Here is a 26,305-nt window from a genome sequence, read left to right as displayed (position 1 = left end):
CAGTTACGTATTGCTAGTTTCTGCACAGGTATATACATAGTGTAATGCAAAAATTCACCCATGAAATTAGTTGGAAATTTTCCATTGCCAAAGAGTCCAAAGATGGAAAGTGAAATGCTACATTGGTTATATTACACACAAATGAGGCACGAGAGAGAGATAACAAAAGTAGCCAAGAAGATGTATCTTGCAAACTCACCCGAGTCGCCAGGGTTTCATCGAGAGGAAGCTTCTGGATCATCTTTGGTGCCACCACTTTTCGGGCCAGCAGCTAAGTCGCGAGGATACAATTGTTTTTCAACAATATATACAAGAAATGAGATGACAAAACAATGGGGGTGAAAAAGAAAAGAATAGTAACATACAAATCCATCCTTAGCTATATTAATCACCGATAATCGGCACGAGTAACATGAGGAACCTTTGAGACCAAAAATAAAAATAATGTAGGCAAAATAAGAAAGGAACACGTGAATAATAGAGCCACCACTCCACCACCACATTATGAACTTATGATCACAACATGCTTACATCACGCTATGAATTCTCACCAAACAACTATTACACCCACTAAACGATGAATCTACAAACTTCAATGGAAGTCAATCACTGGAACTTCAAACCACAATAGAACTCATAAAAATCAATTATATCTCAAAAAGGTGATAATTTTATATAAGAGAAAAATAAGCATGTATTCAATCACTTCACTAGGTTCAACCTTTTTAGATCAAAACATCTATCTTCCGAGCAAACAAACACTAAATCATAAAACCCTATCATCTTTGAATACAAAATTAGAGATCTAACCACTAAAAAAATAAAGATGAGATAAAGATGGATGCTAATTGACGATCACATTAAACTTAAACATGTCCGGACATAAAAATCTCAATTAAAATGAAGAAAAGAAATCAGCCTTGTCTCAATTCAATCTTAAGCTTTCCAGGCATAATCTTTATTGTTAAGATTATAAATACTAGATTTTGAGATCTTAATAACAGTTTGGTTGTTGGAACAATATATATAATTTCAGATAAAATCTCTTCAAGAAAACAACCAACCATTCAGTTTCAAACAAAAAAAAAAATCAAAATTATAATTCGTTGAACCAAACGAATCACTCCACAAACCACATACAAACCGCATGAAGAAAATCAACATCAAGCAACCATCATCAAGCATGCAATTTGAATCTACTAAAAACCAAATCGCATAGATAAAAGCTGGGAAAATCACCTCTACAACAGTCAGGTTGGCGGCTGAGGAAGCACAAGCAGTTGAGGAGTGATGGGAAGCTAACATGGACTAAAACCTAATATAAAGGGCAAAGCTAGTAATTATAAGAATTATATAAGGGCAAAATTGTCAAAAAAAAATTTTAACCCTCCCCAACCCACCATTTTGGTGGGTTGATGAATGGAGGGAAAGGGGAGGTTTTCAACCCCCCAAAACCCTTACAAACCCTTATAAACCCTCCTCAACCCTTCCCCCAAGCATGGGTTCAAAGAACCCTTACTTTATAAACCCTCCTCAACCCTTCCAAACCCTCCCAGCCAAGCAAAGCCTTAGGCTTGGGCGGAGGAGTTTTTTTAGACCCAAAGAGAGCTCGACGATGAGCCGAACTGGAGGAAGAGAGCTTCGTGAGAGATCTATGAGTGCGGCGAGGGGCGGCGAAGCTTCTTAGCTTGGGAAAGCAGCGGATGTATCCGATTCGGGAGGAGGATGCTTCTGCAGATGTGCCTTTTCGTTGGTATTGGGTGAGTTCATTTTGACCTGCTCATTTTGGAGATTGAATTTCTCTTGTTTTAGTATGCGATTTAGGTTTTTTTATGCTTAAGAACAATAGGAAATTTGGAAATTATGGTTTTGGATAGGAATTGCGACTTTTTTTTTTCTTGAGAAATTAGGGTTGTCTATGGCTATTGGTAGAGTGATAAAAAAGAAATAAGCCAATTAACTTTACTTTTTATTATGATTGATCTTTGCTGGGTTTGTTTAATTCCTTATTTCTCAAATCTTTTTCTCATTTATGGTTGTCAATAACCTTACACAATCTAGAATGTGAAGAAGATGGTGAGACCAAAGACAATGATCTGAAGTTCATTTACTTTCCAGTTGTAGAGTGGCAGATGTGACACTGGACTGTCAGCATTTTTTTCCCCTGAATTTTCTATGAAGATAAGGCTCTATTTTACGTGAGGGAACTCTACAATATCCATGTTCTTCCTTGATGACCTGGGCCTTAGAAATTAGGATCATCCAATTTGTTTAAATGTGGGTGCTTGACTAGTGACTACTTCCACCCCCCATCTCTTTCCACTATGATTAATAAAAGACTCTACAATCAGTGGAGGATTTCATGTTTTCATCTTGCTTGCCTACATGTTTTGCAATCTCAAAAGTTTTTTCAATCTAATATTTTTTTACTGTACTTATGTTTAATGTTTGAAAAACAATGCATTCGTTTATGATATTACTATGGATAATTTTGCAAATTGCACTTATTCCTTCAAAGTAAGCTTTTGCCTTTTCATGTTTTGCAATCTCAGAAGTCTTTTCCAATCTAATATTCTGTGACTGTACTTATGTTTAATGTTTGAAAATGAATACATTGATTTATGATATTACCATAGATAATTTTGCAAATTGCATTTAGTCCTTCAAGATAAGCTTTTGCCTTTTCATGCTAGATTTCTCGCACTTTCTCGTCTTGTTTATGCCTTTGAATGTGATAATAATGTGCATTTGTTATTCTTTAGTCCATTATTTTTAAATAGTGTATTTCTATCTTCTGCTTCCAGGTATATAATGTTCTTGATTATAAAGACAAAAATTTTTGGATGGGTTTTATGATGCACTTGGGTTAGCAACTTCTGCAAGTAAAGGAAAGATTATGTCACTAGTGGCGCTCCAAAATGGAAATCTTGGTTTCAAAGCTATTGTTGTCAATCATGCTATTGATCATGACTTGGTTGAGTTAGAACAAGTAACAAAGTGTATATTGCTTGACTACCCTGCTGAGGTAGGAATTTTAGTTCAAAGAATATTTGAACTTGTAGCCGGGCATATGGGTGGCCCTGTAAAGGTTGCTAGTATTATGTTAGCAAGATGATTGCAGAATAGTACAGAGTTACAAATGTCACTACAAACAAGTGTATTACCTATTGGTTGCATAAACTTAGGTTTATATCATCATCGTGCTATGTTCTTCAAGGTCAGGCATCTTACTATTTTAGAATGAGGTATCTTTCATTATCATCACCACATTTTGGCACACCATCCATGCAATTTACATCATGTTTCCTACCCCCGTTTTCCTTCTTATCTTGTTATGAAACCATACCCATGCAGGTCCTTGCAGACAATGCTGGTGTCCTTGCAAGTTTGTCAAAGAAAGCCAGTACACTGGGGTTGACAATGCTGCTGTTAACATAATAAAATTAGATACCATAAGGTGTGTGTTTATGTTTACTAAGTGGTGTTACTTGTAGAGGATCAGTACTTACTAAAAATGTGAGTTCTTGTATAATATCATTTGGGGTTAACTATTGATCATGACTTTTACCAAAATGTGAGTACCTACTAATGAAAATGTGAGTTCTTGCATACACAAAGTTAATGTTGAAAGCTCATTTTTGAAGTTATTGAGCCGCAGGTATTTGTCATTTACCTATTTATGTTATATGATTTCACAAATAATCCTTTTTTTTTCATTTGACAACTTTTACAGTTTTACCACTTGCTATTAGTATTTCTTTTAAATGCTTCTTGCTTTGTGTATGCAGTTGCATAACAAGGAATTGTGTACAAGTATAGCTAGATATTTCCGCTTCATTTTTTTTAACTTCTTTTTCAGAATGGTTGATTTATACTATTGCCTCTGCAAAAGTTTATTTGACTGAAGAGTTGTAATGTGTTGAGATGATTTGCCTTTCCTTTTTTCTCTCTTTTTTTGGGTACCATTACATTGTTCCTTCAATGGGAAAAGATCGAATTATGTTGTAATCAAGGAATTGTTGTTGTATCGGTCACTTTGTATGATGAACTTTGGTTGTATTCGTATGGATCATGCTTCGTGTCATTGTTAATGAAGACTTATTGTAGTTTTCACGACAAAACTGTGTTTTTTTCTTATTCTTAATGCCTAATGTCTTCTTTAACTGCTCACTTTTTCTTCTTCTTTTGTTCCTTTTTTTCTTTGTTAGGGAATTCTTGGTTGATCTCATGGCGGACTCTAGCAGTCTTATTCCAGCAGATGCACTGAGGGCAAAAGATGCACCCTTAAGTTCAGGTATACGAAATAATTTGATCTCTGGACAGCATCGTTGTGGTAAAGGATCCATTTTGTAAGAGTGAGACACATTAAGATTCAATTTGAGTTGAGTTCCGAAGATAAAATATATAATTAATTCAGGTGAGGATGACGTGGTCATCATGCCCCTTATGCCCTAGGTGACACACATGCTATAATGAGCGGGACAAAGGGTCGCGATCCCGCGAGGGTGAGCTAACTCCAGAAACCCGTCCTCAGTTCGGATTGCAGGCGAGTTGCATGAAACTTCAATTCCTGGACCACAAATAAATCAGGGGGAGACTTATTGGGATCCAAACAGTTATATGAAAATGAATTTGGAGCTTCATCATTAGATAATAATATCTTAGATAAAAGGTCAAGATATGAGAAGGCAATAGTAGTACCTTTTGTTGCAAGTAGTGGAACATCATCCACAACAGTTGGAGGTAGTTCAAGTACAAATGCAAAGGGCTTGTCTTTTGACCAGTCAAATCAGTCCCTACAAAGCAGGAAGGCATTGCTGTAGCACCTTTGGATGTTAATAATTCGGTTAGCGAGAAACACAGCATAGTACCAAGTTTACAGAATGCTGGTGATTCTAGAAACTATTTTGCTGAGGTGAACCCTTTCCAAAAAATTTGTGTCAGAAAAGCTTCTGGACCACCCAAAATTACTGATAATAAAAAGCATGAGTATCAAAGGCTCAGAGAAAGCATTGCCCCATTTCCTGATTGAATGGATGAATGGAGGAAATGAAAAAGAGAATATGACATTGTTATATATGTGCCTGCAGTACTGTTGCTGGAATTATATCTATATATGTGAAGGTGTTAATGTTCTTGTTGTGCCATTTGATTTGTGAATATTTTCATCTGACAATAGTTTCTATTAAGCTTCATGCAAACTTATGCACTGTCTACTCTGTTTTCATCCTTGTGTTTTGTCAAAATGTTTGTACCTTCAGATCTTCAAGGAAAATTTAAAACAGGAAAATCTTCCAAGCAATGGAAAGGTCTTGTAAATTTATCATCTATCCAAAAAAAAAATTGATAATGTTACAAATGAAAAACATCAGGCAAATGGCTAAATAAAGATTTGGACAATAGAGGTGACATTTGACAATAAGGATACATCAGTCTTTAATGATCAGAAAAGTGATGAATTCTGTTTAAGAAAAAACTGCACAATGCGTGATGAGCTATTCAATCATATAATAAATATTGATAGTATGACATAATTTTTCAGCTGTCCAAATTTTGCTTCATCGAATTGTTCACTCGATCAAAATTATGCCTTGCCAAACTTATCCTCTCTTGTTCCCTAATCTGGATTCAACTTGAGAATCTGTTAATGCTCTTCAGTAGCATTGCGAAATCAAAGCTTTGATTGATCATCAGGTTGTTGGACCTTCAAAGAGATTGATGATCTGGTTCTCATTTTCCACAAGTTGTTGAATACTTGCTATACTCAAGGAAGCTCCATGCACTTCAATCCCACTAGCAAGCCTGCAGAAAAAGAAAATAAATAAATAAAGTAGGAAAAATAAATAAATAATATATTATAACACCCTTATTAGAAATATGTCATGAATATCTAAGCAAAAAAATTCAACTCTAAATAAACTAAACAACACAAAATTGTGATAGAAACATCACCTTATCATAAACTGTTGTAACAAGAGACCCAATACTTCTTTAGTATTCCAGTATTAAACTTTTGATCCTCGAACAAGTTTGCCTTGGCTTGATGAGTAGAATCTAGCTATCACTACCGAATAGATAAAGAATCTCCACTCATCTTGATCTCAATGAAAACTATCTTTTTGAAGTGCCAAAGCCTCCTTTTCCATAAATAGCTTTATGAACCGTACCAACACATTTATCAATTAACACCTTCTTTTGCCTTTGTTTTGCTCTTTAACCTGCCAAAAGAGAGAGAAAAAAAATACATATCACAATAGTAACACCAAAAAAACAAAAGTTAGGTCTGAAAGCCCCTCATTTTAGACCATTCTGCACATTAACAAAACTAAGGCTTTCAAAGTTAGACAAAGTCCACAATTAATCCTTAGCAATATGCAAGTGAAAATAACAAATAAACAATATTTTACAGATATATATATATATATATATATATATATGCTTCCAACATGTTCACAAAGTACAACTTACTTGAAAATATAGTTTGAATGAAAGATACAACCCAACGATTAATGTCTTCAATCGATCAACTTTCAAGGCAGACTTAACTTAGAAAATACAAAAGATAATAATAGTAAACAGACCTCAAACTTGGAAACCAAATAATAATATGTCTTCACACCGGCATAAATAAAAAACCAATTAAAGTGTTCAGATTTGAGAAGAAAACCAGAAACAACACAAGCAATCCAAAGCACAATTGCACAGTAACTTCGGTAGATCACTGATTAATCACGAAGAGAAGTTGTAGATTTGAGAAGCTTTTGGAGATGTAAAACCCAGGAAATTAAGGACCTGTCAAATGGATGACATGATTTCTCAAATTTATAAGTTGCAAATTGAATCTAAAAACAAAAAAGATAAGAAAAGAAAAGAACATTTTCTCCTAATAAACGTTGATCTTACTTGATTTGAGCATGAGCTGATCTCTAACTTGTGCAGACAAAAATAGAGAAAACTCAAAGACCTTTCATTCACTACCACTAGTCATCCATTCATTAAGGCTTCCATCCTGTAAAGACAAGAATATTCAGCAAATCAATCATTCTTAATAAATTAATGTTCCTAGTTTTAATTACATACTTTTACATATTCTTCCATGCTTCCAACATTGTCCGTGCGTTTAATAATAATCCAATTATTATTGGTGTTATAATGGATGCATATTGATAAACTATAGATAAACTATATATATACTAACATTCAAACATGGATAATAAGGTAGGAAAAGAGGCATGCATATGCCCAATTAATAAATGCCCCTTCCAAAGTGAGATCTTATTGAGTTAATAATACAGAGATAATAAATTTTTAAGCTCTTTATATATATCTTTAAAGAACTCAGTATGAATAGTAAAAATGAATTCTATAATTTAAGAAAAAACCCTTCTATAATAGCAATTGATTAATAATTAAAAAATTATATTAATAACTTGATTTAACATTCATGAATGCACAGTACATGTGAATAAGTTGGAAATAATAAAAGAAAACATGAAACTTACCGTTCTGAAACGTGGCCGAAGGTTAGATGGGATGGTGGCATCATCCCACTCTAAGCTTTCCCACCATTCTCTCTTACAATCAATGAGTATTCTTTGACTGTTGTTGTTAATGCCACTCTTGAATGGTAACTTCTTTAGATTAAGACATTGACGCACTAACAGAAATGTAAGTCCAGAGAAATCCAATGCAAAATTGCTTATGCTCACTAAGCTTGGTAGATTAGTTATAAATACATCTTCCAATGCAAGGAATGTTGGGCGGTGTTCTGAGACTTCTTGTTGTTGGATTTCTCTCTCCTCCTCGATGTAAACCAATGTTTCTATCTCTGCACAATCTTCTACTATAAGGCGTGAAAGTCGAGGGAAATCCAATTCAAAATTGCTTATGCTCACTAATTTTGGTAGCTTTCTTATAATTAAGAACTCTAATGCAGGGAACGTTGGGCGATGTTCTGAGACTTCTTGTTGTTGGATTTCTCTCTCCTCCTCGAAGTAAAACAACGTTTCTATCCTAGCACAATCTTGTATAAATAAATAAGATAGACATGGGAGATGCATGGCCCAAGCTAAATTAACCAAATTACATCCTATTATATATAACCATTTCAACACATGAAAACATTTTGGAGGCGATAGATCTTTCCAAATAATGTTTTTGAGGGAAAGAGCTCTTAGAGCTATTTTATTAAAATAAAAAACCGTTTACAAACTGTTAAAATTACAATTAAACAAAGCAAAAACCAGAAATACAAGAAGAAACAGAAAACAACAAAAAAAAAAAACAAGAACACAACCTAGACAAAACTAGTTAGCAAGCAAAACCTTGAGATCTAAGGGACTTCATCAGCCACTTGGGGAGATCTCTACCACTAAAAAACAGGGACACTTCATGATGGTTGAGACCATAAAGCGCAAGAGACGAGGGCACTTTACTCCATCTTCCTGGAATCAAATGAGTAGCAGGATTGCCCAACTCAATCAGTAGGTCTCCAATGAAAAAAAGCTGCTGGTCAAGACGCCAATCATTCAACCGAGAGCTATTCAGGATAGCTGCAACAATATCTGCACTAGAAGACAGTATGGTCTTGATCTTGAAATTCCACCTCCAATTGAGCATGACCTGCAAGGCAAAGGAAAATTCTTTGACTGCTGCATCCTCAGCAGAGATCACTGGACAACCACAACATCCAGAGCAAATCAGAGTGGACGTATAGTCTGACACTATGAATCCAAGACCTGCAGAGGAACTGTCAGCATTATAAACAGAGGCAATAAGTAAAATAGGACTCTCAGCTATAGTGAAGTTATTCAACACAAAGCTACTCTTCAAGAGAGGAGACAAGGCCAACTGATACTCCCTGACATGTCTAATGGCATTGATCGATACCCTCTTGCAATCCAGCTCTTCCTCTTTGAAGATTTTGTTACACCTAGCTTTCCATATAAGCCACACAGTGGCTACAATCACTGATTGAGTGAAGCTATCATTACCTAATAAACTATGATCTAGCCACAAACCTGAAGAGATCCCATCAGAAAGATTAATTGGCTTATCAATTTCCTCGCACACTAAGCTCCAAATCTGACGAGTCTTGTGACAATTTAGAAATAAATGTTCTATGTTCTCAGGATGTAAATTACAGAATGTGCATAAGTTTTGAGGACCCAGGTTCAGCTGATAGAGATATTCATTAGTTTTCACCCCATTATGAAACAATAACCATAAGAAGTATTTGGCCCTAGGTGCAGTTTTCAGGCGCCATAACCTTCCCCAACCATCCCAATTATCACCCAAATGCTTACTATGATTAAAGAAATCATATATCTTTGAAGAAAGTTTAGAGCCCCTTGATTTGGGAAACCAAACCCAAAGATTACCTTGATCATGTCTGATATTAATTTGGCCCAAAATATTATCATTTATAAAAGAACCAAAAATATCCTGCAATCTAGCAATGTCCCAATGAATGTCAACCATAAAATCGAAATCGCAAATTTTTCAAAAGTCGAAATTCATATTTAAATAAGTAGGTTTAAGAGCAATAGGAATCTCAAAATACCAAGGGTCATTCAGGAAATTAGTCAAGGCTGGGTTAATAGTTTTCATCCAGAGGAAAGGTCTAATGCTCAAACCATTCCGAAACAAACCTCTATAAAACCAAGAGCATTTCCCAGGGATATTGCCTTTCCAAATATCAAATGCACCATACTTAACTTCCAATAAAGAAACCCACCAAACAGTGTTTTTGTTAAGCAAACTAAGAACATTCTTTGCCATAAGAGAGATTTTAGAGGACTCCAAATTTCTGATTGACAAACCCCCCTCAGTCCGATTAAGAGTTATTTCATCCCAACTGACTGAGTTGATGCCCTTTCGATTGCTATCCTTAGCCCAAAAAAAGGTCCTGGCAGCTCTATTTATCCTATCAAGAATTCCTTTGGGGACTGGATAAACAGAGAGGTAATATAAAGGAGATGTCATAATAGAAGAATTAATAAGGATTGTTTTCCCTGCTGGGGAAATTCTGGACTTCTTCCAAAAAGTGACTGACTTCTCAATCTTGTCTACCATGGAGGTGAAACAAGAGAGTGCCAATTTTTTTGGAGAGATAAGAATGCCCAGATATTTAACAGGGAAGGAACCCACCTTATAATCCATAATCATAGTAATTCTGTTGGCAAGATGCTTGTTAAACTGACTAGGAAAAATGAGCTCAGATTTAGAGTTATTGATTCTTTGACCAGTAACATTCCCATAAAAGAGTAAACACTTCTTAATATTCCTGGCAGATTTTCGGGAAGCCTCGGTAATAAGGATAAGATCATCCGCATACATCAAATGATTGAAATTATGAATCAGTCTAGAATCAAAACCCGGAATCAAATTAGAGTTCATAGCATAATTAAGCATAGTGGTAAGATTTTGAGCTACAAGAATAAACAAGTAAGGAGAGATCGGATCACCTTGTCTAATACCTCTACTAGTAGAAAACCAAGAAGTAGGAGTTTTATTGATCAACAAAGCATAAGAAACTTTACTGATACAAGTATGAATCCAGCTAACCCATCTACCAGGGAAACCCATTTTAGTCAAGGTAACAAGAATTGCAGACCAACTCATAGTGTCATATGATTTAGCAATGTCTAACTTAATCAACATCCTCGGGGGGTTGTTATCATTATCAATCGAATGGGCCACTTCTTGAAGGGTAATTATATTATCGAAAGGGGTACGACCATGCACAAACCCACATTGTTCTTTCCCAATCAAATTAGGAAGAATGTATTTCAAACGATTGGCAAGGATTTTTGAGATCAGCTTATAACACACATTGCATAAAGAAATGGGCCGAAAATCAGCAGGAGATTGAGGATTAGATTTCTTAGGAATCAATGCAACATAAGTTCTACCCCAAGAGTTCGGCATAACAGAGTGTTCAAAAAAATACCTGATCGCTGCAAAGATTAAGTCCCCAATTTCAGTCCAGTAAAAACGATAGAATTCAACATTGAATCCATCAGGGCCCGGGCTCTTACCAGTTGGAAGTGACAAAAGTGCATCAAAGACTTCTTTCTTTGAAACTTCTTTTATTAGAGCTTCACCTTCACTATAAGACACCATAGGGAGATCATCAGGAAGCACACTAATGATCTCTTGAACCGGCCGCCTAGCCGAATCAGTCCAGAGATCTGAGAAAAAACTAATGAAAGTCCAAGTGATACCCGGCTAATCAGTATGTAGAATGCCATTAGAATCACTGATATTAGTAATTGAATTATAATGATTCCCAAAACGGACAGAATTAAAGAAAAAAGAAGAGTTGTTATCACCATTTTGCACCCACATGAGCCTAGCTCGTTGGGCCCATTTAGTATTATTTTGTCTATGCAAAGCAGATAAATTGTTGTACATAATTGAAAGAGACTGAGGAGAATAGTCAATACCATCACCTAACCCTTCTTTTTCTTCAACTTCTAGAATGGAATTCTCCAATTTCTCTATGGCTGAGTCTATAGAGCATAAACCTTTAGCCTTCCAATCTAGTAGCAAGTACCTAGTTCGAGAGAAAAGATGGGAAACTGCATGCATAGGATTAGAATGCGGGGTAAAACACCATGCTTTCCTTACAGCTTCATGGCAACCCACATAATCTAACCAGTAGTTATCAAAACGAAAAATTTTCTTCTTATTACCAATACGAGGAGTAATAGAAAGAAGCATAGGCGAGTGATCCGAAAGAAACCTTGGGAGGTGCTTAACTAAGCATGCATCGAAACTGTTAGACCAACTCGGATTAACAAGGCAGCGATCCAAACGGGCCCATCTTCTTGCTAATCCTTGTTGATTATTGCACCAGGTATACTGAGAACCTACATAATTAATATCCAACAAATTATTAGCAGCAATAAATTCTGAGAAAGCCAAGGCTTTTCTTCTGTAATAGTAATGGGCACCACCACGATGCTCCTCCTGAGAAACAACTGCATTAAAATCTCCCATTAGAATCCACGGTAAGTTTAAAGAATTCATACTAGATAACTCATGCCACAAGCGCCTTTGACCTTGAAAAGAGTTAGCATTATAAATAGCCGAAATAATCCAATTCATATTAAGACCAGTGGTTATAACCAGATGAAGAGCAAGCCTGGATCTTACCACAGGAGTAACAAACCCTAATTTATGATTCCATATAATGATTATACCTCCAGAGAACCCTTCTGCTAAAATTGCAGCCCATTTCCATTAAGATTTGAGCTTAGCACAGAACCTCTGAAGTCGGTCATCATTAGTCCTTGTCTCCACTAAGCAAATCAAAGTCGGCCTAAACTTATTCATTAGATGAAGAACTCTGGAGGTAGTATCCCGACTAGACACTCCCCTACAATTCCAGCAAATAAATTTAGTATGATCTGTAAACATGATAAACCAAATATTAAAGAGCACCAGAACCATCAGTAGAATATCAGCAATCATCAGCTAACTGAAACAGAAAAGAAATGGAAAACCAGCAAACTCAAGGCACTTCCTTCTCTATAACCACCCTCCCTTTTTTGTGAGAGGTCGTCGGAGTCGAAGAAATTTTTCTGGACAAGACTTCCTTTCGGTGACAGCTCTGGTACTGAACCAACGTCATCGAGTCATCAGGTTCCATGAGAGCCTCCTCCTCCGAAGATCCACCTGTGTCTTCTTCCGAGTTACTCATAACTTGATCAGAATCAATAGAGTTGTTGGCTGAGGGTAATAACACTGAAGTAACTCTATCTACTATCATTTGATGCATCTCCAATGAACCCCCATCCTCTAGCCCTTCAGAAGAAAGATTGGAAGTTCGAAGGATAGGAGAACATCCAGGGGGTTCCGGAGACTCCAAAGTAATTTTCTCTTTGCCCTTGGACGTGACAGGAAGAGAGTTCTGAAAAAGCGTGTCAGACAAATCAGAATCCTTGGAACTCAGGAAAGGCACAAGGGACAAAGCCTCCTTGGGCACCATAGCCAAAGAGACGACCGAGGGCGAGCTTTTCTCTTTCCCAGGTGCCGAAATGGTGTCAGGATCAGGGTCTGTTTCTAGGGACGGGAGGAGAGACTCCTTTTCTGGAAAAGTAGCCGTTTCAGCATTGGGAGCCCTGGAGACGTTACCCCTGGCACAGGCCATGCCCCCTCTGCCTCTCAACGAGCTTCCTCCACGTGTCACGCATGCAGCAGTAGCAACAGGTATCGAGACGTTGGAAAGACGAGTGCCAAGGTCACGTGGTTTCGCTTGCACCTCACGTGATCCCGAACCCCGGGAACCACCGGCGCCACCGCGACCTCCACCGCGACCTCGCCTCCTAGTCACCAGCATCCACGGTCCATAGTCTGTCGGGGGAAGCTCGTCAGCAGCCAAAGCCCCTTCCACACCGCTCGCAGTCCCTGGATCCAACTCTGCCTCCATAGCCTCGTTCATAGGGACGGAACCCTCCCTGAACTCCTGCCTTTGTCGACCATGCAGGTCATTGCAAAGGGGTGGAGAGGGATGTTCAACGCCTGCAGAACTCCGGCGGTTGCAATTGTTGGTATCCCACATTTGTAACAGAAAGTTTGCAAACGCTCGTAAAGCACCACTACAAAAACACGGTGATCTTCATCTCCTATCCAAAAACCTTGTTTCAAAGGCTTGGCAAGGTCGACTTCAATGCATAATCTGGCGTACTTAGACCTGGACAAAGATGAAGTAAACTCGTCAATCTTAAGTAAACGACCAAACAGAGCCGATATCGTCTCCAATGACTCCCCGTCCCATAGCTCGACGGGGAGATTATGCATTTGAACCCAAATGGCTGCTGTCGAGAGTTTCGTGAAGGCACGCTCAAAGAAAGGTTGCCATGGTGATAGTTGCAAGATGATTCCGTTAACTGCCCAGGGACCATCGAACATCAAGCGATCCATGGCTTCCTGGTTTTCGCACCTAATCAGCAGATAACCGTTTGGCAGATCTGAAATATGGAAGACTCCGAGCTCGTTCCATTTGGCACTAAGGATCTCCTTAACTTGCTCAAATGGTGGAGATTTCCTAAAGAACTTCCCATACAACGCCGTTTGGAAGCGCAATCTCGCCCTAGCCACAGTGTCACGGTCTAATCGGATGAACTCCGTAGAGTTCGCTTTCAGTTTGTTAAGAACCGGGCCTTCCACTAGAGGGGACGACGAGGGTTTACGCTGTGCCGCAGCTGCAACGTCTGCCCAGGTCTTGCTTAGGAGGGACGGGGAAGGAGGATGACCCCCGCTTGCCATGGCAAGGGGGGCAGAGTCAAGGGAAAAAGGGAAAGCTGAGAGAAGGTGAAAAGCGGAGTTTCCAAATAATGTTTGCTAGTTTTTTGACATCACTGATAGAGAGGTATTTGAGATGACTCCCACTTCCATTCATCATAATCTGCTCAAGCTGTGGGCATGATTCAATTTCTAGTTTCTGCAAGAATCCATGATTTTTGCAACTTAAAGTGTCAAATGAAAGAGAGATGATATCCAAATTGTATAGACAAAGCCAAGCCATTGGGAAACATGAGAGTTGTTGGAGAACCTCTTTTGATACTACTCTCATTCCTATGGCTTTGACATGTTTCTTCAATTTCTTTAACTGTTCCAGATCAACCCACCCTGATGGATATATGTCAATGACCTTCAACTTCTGTAATCTTGACAAGAGATCTTCCAGGTCTACCTTGCCAAGCCCATTCAAATGGCTGCATATCAAATATTGTAATTTCTTCAAATATACCAACTCCTTTGGAAGTGGTGAGATATTTGTGTTTGAAATGTTTAGGTATTGCAAATTAACCAAACATTTGATGTCCTTTGGAAGCTCTTCTATATTAGTGCCTGAAAGATTCAAATATGTCAAATTTGGCATTTGTCTGAAAAATCCTTCAGGAATATTTTTGAAATAAGGATTAGATTCTATCATTAAACACAACAAATCAGAACACTGATGAGACAAAATTGGCAAAAGCTTCTCCAACCCAATTATAATCATTCGGTTCGTGAATCTCCAATTCTCTGCATCGATTAATGGTATTTCAAATGTGCCTCGATAGTGAAAGTCTTTCACTATCCATTTATTCATATTCATCCCACAGTCTGATGCTATCCACACTGCCATCTCATAAATTACATCATGTAACCTCACAAAACCATAATCATCATCAGAATACTGCAATAAACATGATTCCTCTAGAGTCTTAAGGATATTTTCTACTGTGCCATAAACTTCTTGCAAATTGTCAAAATCACCAATCAAACCTAATCCCATAAAAAACTCTACAATATAATGTTTAAGTTGTCCTCGCAACATGCAAATAGATAAGAAACACTCCTTCAAATCATTAGTTAGATTATCATAACTGAATTTCAAAATCGGAAGTAATGATTCTTGCACACCTCGAACTACTTCAGTGCCTGAATTCTTTATTGAGTTCAAAATAAATTTCCAATCTTGGACAGATTTTTTGTTTGACATGGCCTTACCAATCACTTTCAGAGCAAGTGGAAAACCACCACACTTCTCCATCACCTGCCATGCTATTTCTTTAAACTTTTCATCTGACTCAATAACAGCTAGATTTACATTGTCCTTGAAAAGATCCCATGCTTCATCTGATTCCAAGCATTCCACTTTGATGGTATTTTCTCCTGCACCCATCTTGGCACACGCATCTTCAGATTGAGTAGTGAAAATCACTTTGTGTTTATATTGCTTGGTGGAATTATCGTCGCTATATGGATGGGGAATTCCAAGATCAATAAGACCCACTTCATCCCATATATTATCCAAGAGCAATACAAAGTTGCTAATTTTTAAAACATTGAAGATGTCTTCTTTACCAGCACGGTGCAGATTCAACCTTTCAGCAATCTGTTTCCGAACTTCTTCCAACAGAGTATTTTGTGAAGCTTCAATAAATAGCACATGATCAAATCCCATGTTTGCATTATCTAACAATTGTTGGTTGATTTTTTTCAAGAGTGTGGTCTTGCCTACACCCCCCATACCCCATATGCCAATTATACCAACTGTTTCATCTGCCAGATAACTGAAAGCAATATCAACATTGGACCTGATTTTTTCCCACACTATTTTATATGATTCAGGGACTGGTTTTGGCGGTGGTATGTTGGTAAATTTGATTTCTGGTTGTCTTCTTTCAACTGATTTATCTCCTCTTTCAATTTGAATGCATTCCTGCCAATCTTATACCTTGAAAAACAATTTAGAGAACAAGAGCCTGCAACACAATTACCTTTGCCATATTTTTCCAATAACCCATCTACCTTATTATCCTTTTCTCCAACCTGTTCAAAACCAATTCAAATGGGTGGTTCCTATTCCTATTATGCTCGTAAGGCCCGTCACTTTGCTCCTCGATTTGCATTTCTCTGGTCCTAGGTTTACTTGGTGCAATAAGCAATCCGGGATGGCTAGGCGTTGGGCCCGTCTTGATAGAGGATTGATTAATTTGGATTGGTCTTCGAAGTATCATTCGTATACTCTTAAGCATCTTCCTAAGATTTTTTCTGACCATGCCCCTCTTTTGCTTTTTATTAGATATGCTAATAGTTATACTCGTAGTCCTTTTTGTTTTAATAATTATTGGTTGGATTATGTTGGTTGTCATTTGGCAATCCGCAGGGCTTGGGAGTTCTCTCCTAATGGTAACCCTCTTTATTCCTTTACTCATCTATTATCTCGTTCCCGCTCTAATATTTTGAATTGGTGTAAAACTGGTCTAACCAATCTTGATTCTGGCATTCGTTGCACTGAGAATGTTATTTCTACTTTGGAGTTGGCTGACTCTCTTGATGCAGAGTCCCAGGTTCATTTAGAGGAGATGTATGCTAGATACTCTTTTCTCGAGAAACAAAACACCAAAAAATGGGCCTAGCGTGCACATCTGAATTGGGTTTGTGATGGAGACAATAATTCCAAATTCTTTCATAATGTCACTCGTATTCGCAAGCATTTTAATTCCATATCCCAGGTACGAGATATGTCTGGTAATTTAATTTCTGATCGCACTGGTATTGAGAATGCTTTTATGAATTTTTACTCTCATTTCTGGTCAAGCTCTTCTTCTGATTCTTTCTCTAGCATTCTGAATGATCTTCCTAATGATCTCTCCCACCTGTCGGCTCTTTATTGTGACTTTTTGATTCGTAATGTTACTCGGGAGGAGGTTCAATTGACTGTCTTTGACCTACCTCTGGGTAAGAGTCCGGGTCCTGACGGGTTTACTGCTGAGTTTTATCATTTTTTCTGGGCTGACATCGGTGATAGTCTTTTTGCTGCTATTAATCATTTCTTTACTAACTCTACTTTGCCGAGTTCTTGGGGTAAAACCTTCATTGCCCTTATCCCTAAGAAAGATAATCCTAGCTCCATTTCAGACTATCATCCTATCTCCTTATGCAATGTTTGCCGAGTTCTTGGGGTAAAACCTTCATTGCCTCCTTTCCTTTTAAATATTTAGGGATCCTTATATCTCCTAAGCGTTTGGCTAAAGCAACCTTTAATGTTCTTACTGATAATATTAAGTCTCATTGCTCTAGATGGATGCATTCCAAGCTTTCCCCTGCTGGTAAAGCTGTCCTTATTAATTCTTCTTTGTTTTTCCTTCCCATCTACTATCTCTCAGTTTATCCTATCTATGATTCTATCCTAATGGAGATTAATAGAATTGTTAGGAGATTCTTTTGGAGCAAGAGTAGCAATGGAAAGGGCATCCATCGTTGTTACGGAATGAACTCACCATTCCTAAATCTGAGGGGGGTCTTGCAATCAGAAACCTTGTTCTTGCTAAACATTCCCTTATGGCTAAAAATGTCTTTAAGTATCTCAATGATGATGACTATTACTGGGTTAATATTTTGCATGTTAAATATGGTGTGTTTAATGTTTGGAGGGACCCTATCCCGCGTGGGTTGTTCTTGGTTTTACAGGGGGCTCTGCTATTCTGCTTCTATATTAAAATCTAATATGCGAGTTAGCTCTGTTAACCCAGATCAAACTTCTTTGTTGCATCGTCCTTGGTTTTTTGAAATTCCTTTCTCATTAAAGCCTACATACATTAATATGTCTTTGGACCTTGTATCCTTGAATGTTGCTGATTTCTGTAACAATGGAGCTTGGGATTTTCAGAAACTTGCTCTATTGTTTGGTAATTGTTTGGATGCTTTTCTCCCAACTCTAGCCACTATTGATGATACTAACTGCAATCATTGGGTTTGGTCTCATAATGCTCAGAAATGCAGTCTTTCGGCTAATGTTTATTAGAGTTTGAATTGTTCCCGGGTTGGGGCTGATAGCTGGGTTGGTTGGCAGAAGCTTTGGGGGTTAACCGTGGCACCTCGTGTCAAAATTTTTTTATGGCTTGCTTTCAAGGGTAGAGTTAACACGTCTGAATATTTATTTGCTATCAACTTGGGTCCCCGCAGCCTCTGTGCCATGTGTAATCTGGCCTATGAATCCATTGAGCATTTACTTTATACTTGCTGTAAGGCCCAGCTTGTTTGGAGCCTTGTCCTGGATAAGCTTAATGTTGCTATTTCATTCCCTGCTGGCTTTTGTTCTGGAGAGTGGCTTATTTGTGCTTCTAATAATTCCTATGTTAAAGCTGTTGTTGCCTCCACAGCATGGTTTATCTGGAAGAATCCTTGTGATAAAATTTTTCGGAATTACTCTGTTTCCAGTCAGGTTATCGTTTCTCAGGCTATTGTCCATGCTAGGGATTTTTCACTTGTTCATGCTGATCAGTTTGGGTGGTTGTTGCTCCTTAACAATTTCACTATGAATGATGGTCCTTTTCTATTCATTGCTAGCTTCTGGAGTGAGGCATCTGAGGTAGGCGGTGCTGGTTTCTTTTGTGTTTCCACTAATTGTTCTGTGTTGGTTGCAGGTGCTTGTCCTATTCATGCCACGAGCCATGCGAAGGCAGACTTTTTGGCAATCAACCTTGCTCTTCAAGCCATGGTGGACACTGGGATCATGATCAGGCATCTTTTCATCACATCCCCTGCTGCTGCCAAATCGCTCTCCTCAAACCACATCTCTGTCCAAAGACTTCAAACTTGGGTCCTCGACATCAACCTTCTCTTGTCTACCGCGGGACATCCTTGTATGCATGTTATTCCTAAGCTTTGGGCCTCCCCGGCATTCAAGCTAGCATCTTTTGCTATCAATTTGCACTTGCTGACTCTGTTCTTCCAAGAACGAGACTTGCCATGACTCAGGGTTATGTTAGCCTTCAGTAAAAGTTTGGTTTTTGTCTTTTGATCTCTTTTGTTTTTTCTTCTTTTCTTGGTTGTATTTGCTTTGTTGCTTTGTTTTGGTTTTTCTTTGGTTGTTTGTAATATTGAACTCATTGTATCTTTTGCTTTATATTAATAAAATCAGCTCTGTGAGCTCTTCCCTAAAAAAAAAAATAATAATAATAATAATAATAATAATTCAAATGGTGTAATTAGAAATCTTTGTAGGAACGCAACTTACTTTTTCTATATTATAGCAAACTGAAATGCACAGACATAAAATTCTATGATGTAATAATATATATATATATATATATTATCTTGATTTAGAAGTAAAAAAAAAAAGGAATTAAAAAGTCATCCTATAGTTATGGTAGAAGAAGCTTTACATTGCGAAGCCAGAGTTAAAGTTCATCGCCAAGTAGTTTCCCCTTGTTCTGAGGATCATCAAGCACTCTCTTAATATCGTTCCTTTTCGCTGAGAGTTGTTCCATGGTGTTCTTCAAATCATCAATTTTCTCTTTGGTGCGGAACACAAAGCTAATGTCCTCACGAGTAACAAAGCTTTGCATGCAAGAACACAAAGGTGAAAGACACAGATTATTCACTAGATCCATGTTCCTCAAAAATCAACGTTCAGCTAGCGTGCTTCGGTGGATGCAGGGATGGCTGGAACGTTTGTCTGTGAAGAAGGAAGAGATGAAAATTGAAAGAAAGAAACATTAAGACTAGAGTCAGGAAAGTTGGGAAAAAGTGGCAGACAGGAGTAGAGAAAAGGAAAAGAATTGATTCCCCACCACACCACACATCCAAAACATTATTAGTTGTTACACTGATACCATAATAATCCTGATGTATCAGGATTAACAATACTCTAAAATAACCATTTAATTCAACCCATTGCTTTGCTATTTTCTTTTATCCTTTCATCTACTTAATAATATCTAGATTAACTTTCTCTCTGAAAACATCCCATGTTTCATCTGTTTTCAAGCATTCCATTTTACTATTTTCAATCAGTTGTTTTCATCCGGGCGCACATATCTTCGGACCGTGTAGTAAAAATCACCTTATGCTTGTGAATTCCAAGATCTCCATGATCTCCTTCATCCCATATATCATCCTAAAAAAAATACAAAGTTCTTAGGTTTCAAAAACATGAAACTTACCATATGTTTTTTTTCTTTTCACTGTCAGTGGGGCTAAAGTTGCAACTTGCAGGTATCTTTTTCTTTATGTTTTCCCAAATGCATGTTCTGTGAAGCCACTATGAAAAGAAAAGAATAGCATATGTTCGGATGTCATGTGTCCATCAAGCCACTATGAATAAATAGCATATGTTCATATTGCTTTGAAATTCTGATTGCTTTGTCTGCTAGTGTATATCTAGTTTGAAGCCAATTCATTTTACCATTCTCTATAAGAAACAGGTACAGGTTTAGGGGGTTGTACCTCCATGAGTGAGGTTTCTGGCTGTTCTCCTTTCAACTTAGTTATCTCCTTTAAAAATTTCATTAATTACCTTGCTAATCTCATAACTTGACTTACAATTTGGAAAACAAGATCATTGAACAGAGCAACCTCTGCTATGTTCATCTGATAATTGTTTCACCTTCTCATCTTTTTCTCCAACCGGTTCAAACTCAATTTAAATATTGTTGACAATCTTGATTTAAAAGTGTTAGTGCAACCGCACTATTTAAATTGGCATGATTTGACACCAAGGCAGATGACGTGGCAACCATGGTGACAAGGCATAATTGATGACGTGGCAAGCATGGTGACATGGCATGGAGACTTGGAGTACAAGGCAAACATCTTGAAGATCTTGATGGAGCTATTTTTAGTAAGTCTCTAACATGGAGCCAAATATCTTGAAGATCATGGTGAAGCTATCTTAAAGATCTTGGTGGAGTTATTTTTGGCAATGCATTACATTTTGAAGACAAGATCATATCAAGACCATACTTAGAGAGATATGATTGAAGACTAAATATGGTGGAGCTTAATTAAAGAAATATCTATTCATGGTGTGAATGAAGATATGATTTGAAGAATCCTTGATGAGAATCATTGAAGTCTATTAAAGGCAAGATTTGAGGACCAAACTTGGGTGAATTGAAGATCAAGTTTGGAGAATCTTTGAAGACCAAATTTAGGTGAATTAAAGACTAAGTTTGGCAAGTTTCATGAAGACGCACAAGGACGTGCGCCCCTTGCGAGGGGATTGCGTGATAAGGAACTGAGGAGGTAGGCTAGTTGCCGGCAGTCTAGATCGGGAGATATGGCTGCATCGACTCGGACTAAGCATGACCGGGAGGTTGATGGGTCTTGAGGTCGTCCGCAACGTAACGTAACTCGATCAAGTCAGTCAGTCGAGGGACTATGTTGTAATTCATGTTACAACAGGGAGTTCGTACAGACTAATTTCGTGTGTTTTAAATTAGTAGCCATGGAGATTCTAAAAAGAGGTATGTGCTATATTTGGGACGTTGAGGCGTCTATATAAGCTATCTTGCTTGTAGATTGTAGGTGTGACTCTTGAGTGACTCTTGGAGTAGAGTGTGTGAGCACCAAATAATCTAGAGAGGGTAGTGATCTTTATTGTTGAGAGTGTGAGTGACAAGTGTTTGTACTCATCTATTTTTACCTCTTTTAGTGGATTATTTATCTCCGGGCTTGGCCCCCCAGACGTAGGCGAGTGGACGCCGAACTGGGTTACCAACGTTGTGTGTCTCCTTGTGTTTGTTTGTGTGCTTTTTCTTTATTGGTTTGTGTGAGACTTCTATGAGTGCTTAAGTGTTACTTAATACCCACAAACCACACCGGAGGAACTAACAAGTGGTATCAGAGCCTTGGTCGCCGTATTTGCTTTGGTTACAAAGTCGGCGAGGTCCTAACAAGTTCCATTGATGGCCGGAAAAGAAGGAGCTTCCGTCACACGACCACCGTTGTTAAATGGATCCAACTATCCATATTGGAAGGCACGCATGAAGGCATTTATTAAATCCATAGATGAGAGTGCATGGATTGCCGTAGAAGAAAGATGGTCTCCTCCTACTCTAGTTGATGAAGACAAGAACGTGATCATGAAGAAGAAAAACAGTTGGAGTGTCGAAGACATGCGCAAAGCTAATGCCAATGGGAAAGCTCTCAATGCAATCTTTGGAGGAGTTGATGAGAACCAGTTCAAGTATATTGCAACATGCGAGTGTGCCAAGAAAGCTTGGGAGATTCTTCAAACCATACATGAAGGTACCAACTTGGTAAGAGAATCCAAACTTCAAATGTTAACCACTATGTTCGAAAATCTCAGGATGGGAGAAGATGAAACGATAGCCATGTTCAATGCTAAATTGATGGACATTGCAAATCAAGCCTACCAGCTCGGCAAGGAGTACTCAGATAAAAAGCTAGTCCGGAAGACTCTTAGATTACTCCCAAGAAGATTTGATGCAAAAATCTCGGCAATAGAAGAAGCAAGAGATATTTCAACTATGAAACTGGATGGCTGATGGGGTCTTTGCAAGCATATGAGATGAACCTTAATCCTGAAAGAAGAATAGAAGATATAGCCTTGAAGGTTGAAGTAATAAAACAGAAGGAGTTACAACATGCTGTTATAACAGAAGATGAAGATGAAGACGATAGAGAAATTGTTTTCTTGTCAAGAAAGATGCATGACATGCTTAGAAGATACAAGACACAAGGCAAGAAATTTCAAAGAAAAGATGGTCTAAATAAAGAAAAGGAAGAAGTTGAAGATCATCACAAAAAGGAAGAAATTGAAGATCGTCTCATGAAGGTCAAGTGTAGAGAATGTGGAGGCTTTGGGCACTATCAAGCCGATTGTGCTAATACTCTCAGAAAAAAAAGAAAAATCACTGAATGCTAGATGGAGTGATGACTCAGATGGTAGCACTGAAGAAGACGATGAAGGAAGTCTGAGCAACCATCATACGTCCTTTCCTGCTGTGATGAATAGATCCACGCCTGTTGCAGAATTTGTTGCAACATCAGCTACAACATCCACTGAAACTGACAATGAGTACAATGAGGTAACAGAAAATGATCTTCTCACAAGCTATAAACTCATAATGAACAGATTTAATGATATGATGTTGCAAAACCAACGCTTGGAGGAAGAGTTGAGTATATGTAAAGAAAAGCTGTTCAATGCTGAGAAGACCTTGGACTCCATGAACAAGGGTACTACCAAGCTTGACGAGATTCTATCAGTTTGAAGAACTAGTAAAGCCCGACATGGTATTGGGTATATTGGAGAAAGCTCAAGTGTCAAGACAGAAGATTCAGGAGTTGTGTTTGTCAAGTCAACTGCCCAACAAAACGTTAAAGAAAAACAAGTCAAAACAAGGGAAGAACCAAAAAGTGAAGTGCCTACATGCTTTCATTGTGGAGAAACTGGCCACATAAGACCCAAGTGCAACAAATTGAAAGAAGACTTGAAAAGTGGAAGAATAATTGGACATGAACAAGCAATCATTAAAAGAAAAGTCAGAGGGAAGACTATTGTAATCAAGAAATTGTGGATTCGAAAAGGTGAAGTACCAAGAGAAGAAGAAGAGTCCTCCAATTCAGGGTTTGAAGGTAGTGATAAATCGACAGTACAACATTATGGTACAACAATCAATATGTTGACCGAGGTCCCATGAAGTCAATAAGCAAAACACTCCAAGGAGTGAAAAATCTCTTGATGTCTCTCAAAGTTAAAAACAAAAACAAAATAAAACAGGAAATAAAAAGGAGGGAAAATTATATTCAAAAAGGAGAGGGATTATTTTTGAAAAAAAAAAGAGATTTTTTGAAAGGGTGCCTTGGAAGTTATAACTAATTAATGGGGGCATAAAAACCCTAATATCCTAATTTGTTTCCAAAAATTGTTTTTGAAATCAGAAGTAAGCAAAGGAGAAAGGCGAAGACAAAAGAAGAAAAGATGAGGACAAAGAGGATGGCCCTGCCAGTGCTCCATCGAAACCCCATAAGAAATTGCGCCCGAATGCTGAAGTAAGGATGAGAGGGATCGATTCGAGGAAGCCCACCAAGGAGAGAAGAATCGAAGATTTGGGGAAAGCGATTGTCCCTTATGTTTCTTCTCAGGATGCTGAAGTAAGAGAAGCGGGAACATCGTCTCAAGATTTGCCTTCGGTGTCAAAGCAGAGATGATCTCTTGAGATGGGTTCGTGAGTCTTTTCCGGTGTGCATTCGCAGGAGAGCGAGAGGAAGATGAACAGGGGAGGACTCCACTCATTGTTCCAATAGGAGAAGGTTCGGGAAGAACAACGAGGCTAGGGATGAAGATCTTTGCGAGAAAAGAGCGAGGGCACGAGCACAAGCGTAAGAAACTCGTGGAGAAAGAAGTGCGGATGCTCCTACTAGTCTTTGAAGAAGAGGCTACTACTATTCTAAGTGAAGTTCTGGGTGATCTACACCGACGTCTGAAGCACCCTACTGATACTCGACCATATCACTCGGACAAGTTACAACAACTCCCACGCAACATCGAAAAATTCACATAGTTCGAGTGAGATCCCACTCAAAGACCGTGTTGCCCAGATTGCTAAAAGAGAAGAAAGTAGTGTCTGAAAAGAAGGCCCAGTCAAGAAAGAAAATCCAGAAAAAGGAGAAGGTTAGCAAGTCCAAAAGAAAGTCTTTCTCTGATCCCAAAGTAGAAGCTTCCCCTAGGCACAAGAGAAGGTGTACTGAAGTAGCAAAATAGGGGGAGAAACCATCGAGAAGCTCTAAGAAAGAAAAAGAAGAATAAAGCAACCCAACGTAAAAGACGGTGATGAAGGCAGATTTCGTGACAAAGCATCCAAGAAGAAGTTTGAATGCATGAAGAGAGAGGTATTGTGGTTGAAAGGATGATTGATGAAGAAGCTTTTGAGAAGTATGGGTTAACTCGAGTCTATGAACAAAGAAGTTTATACAAGTCCGCAACATTTCTAGAAAAGCTACGGTTTGTCATTAGTCCAAGAGTTTTACAAGAATTTACTACCATCCGACAGAGGCATTACTAGAGTCTATGTTCGAGGTAAGTGGATCCCTTTTACTCCCACTTGTCTGAATAAATTCTTGGAGTTTAAACCAGAGATGAAAGGAAACTTTGAAGAAGGGCTTGAGTTGAATGAAGAAGTTCTGAAAGAGATCACTAGAGGAAGAACGGAGTCATGGGGAGTAGAAACAAGACTCCCAGCATCCACCCTTACGGCCAAGTACAATGTTCTGTTTAGACTTGGCATTCAGAATTGGTTACCAGCCCCACACAATTCCAGTATAGTGAAGGAGCTCGCGCTTTTATTGTTTGCTATTGGTACTGGCAAGAAGTTCAATCTGGGAAGGCTGATTTTCAATAATATTGTGAAAGAAGCTGACTGTACAAGCTCCTCGACATCACTTGGGTATCCTGCACTGCTGTCATAGTATTTGTTACAACATGGAGTACAACTCAGGAAGGGAGAAGCAGTCACGGCAGTAAAGAAGCTGAAGATTTCTCAGAAACTGTTCAGCCCAGGTAAGAAAATTGATTTACCTGTAGGAAGGGTGTCTCCACTACCAATGCCTGAAGATGAAGAGGCAAATCTATTGGTTGAAGAAGAATATGAGAAGATGTTGAAAGAGCAACTAGAAGATGTGTAGAGGAGGCAACGAGTATTATCTGCAGAATTGTTCATCATTGCCAAACAAAAGCAGAAGATTCTATCTCGCCTGGAAATTCTTGAGAAGAAGAAGAAGAGAGAAGACGATGGCCACGACTCAGGGGGAGATGAAGACCGAGAAACACGAAGATAGGGGAGTTGCTGAAGATGGTATAACAAAGCTTGCAACAGTTCATGAAGACTTCGGCATCAATTATGTCATAAAGGGGGAGAAGTGTGCTTGCACCAGACTGACTAGTTATTTGTTTTTCATTTCTTGGGCATTTGAACATTTAGTCTTATTGTGTTGAACATTGTTATGTTTGTCAGTTCATTATGGTTAATCGTATTTTGTCTCACTAGTTGCA

At 38.3% G+C, this 26,305-nt stretch overlaps 2 protein-coding genes across 2 annotated transcripts; both read right to left on the bottom strand.

Moving 5' to 3' along the window:
• Positions 1-6,967: 6,967 nt before the first annotated feature.
• LOC120252479 lies at positions 6,968-12,003 on the bottom strand. The gene is made up of 5 exons (XM_039260652.1): positions 11,334-12,003; positions 9,651-11,192; positions 8,325-9,020; positions 7,503-7,657; positions 6,968-7,009 (listed from the first exon to the last, which is right to left on the bottom strand). The coding sequence occupies exons 1-5, from the start codon at positions 12,001-12,003 to the stop codon at positions 6,968-6,970; spliced, it is 3,105 nt and encodes a 1,034-aa protein (XP_039116586.1).
• A 2,287-nt stretch (positions 12,004-14,290) lies between these two features.
• LOC120252478 (disease resistance protein RFL1-like) lies at positions 14,291-16,304 on the bottom strand. Its single transcript, XM_039260651.1, has 2 exons — positions 16,278-16,304; positions 14,291-16,219 (listed from the first exon to the last, which is right to left on the bottom strand). Exons 1-2 carry the CDS (start codon positions 16,302-16,304, stop codon positions 14,291-14,293), a joined length of 1,956 nt encoding a protein of 651 aa, XP_039116585.1.
• Positions 16,305-26,305: the final 10,001 nt, after the last annotated feature.

The sequence above is a fragment of the Dioscorea cayenensis genome, chromosome 21 (assembly GCF_009730915.1).
Source record: "Dioscorea cayenensis subsp. rotundata cultivar TDr96_F1 chromosome 21, TDr96_F1_v2_PseudoChromosome.rev07_lg8_w22 25.fasta, whole genome shotgun sequence".
Lineage (NCBI taxonomy): Eukaryota > Viridiplantae > Streptophyta > Magnoliopsida > Dioscoreales > Dioscoreaceae > Dioscorea > Dioscorea cayenensis.
The sequence above is the reverse complement of the archived record's forward strand: the minus strand, read 5'-3'. Positions and strand labels throughout refer to the sequence as shown.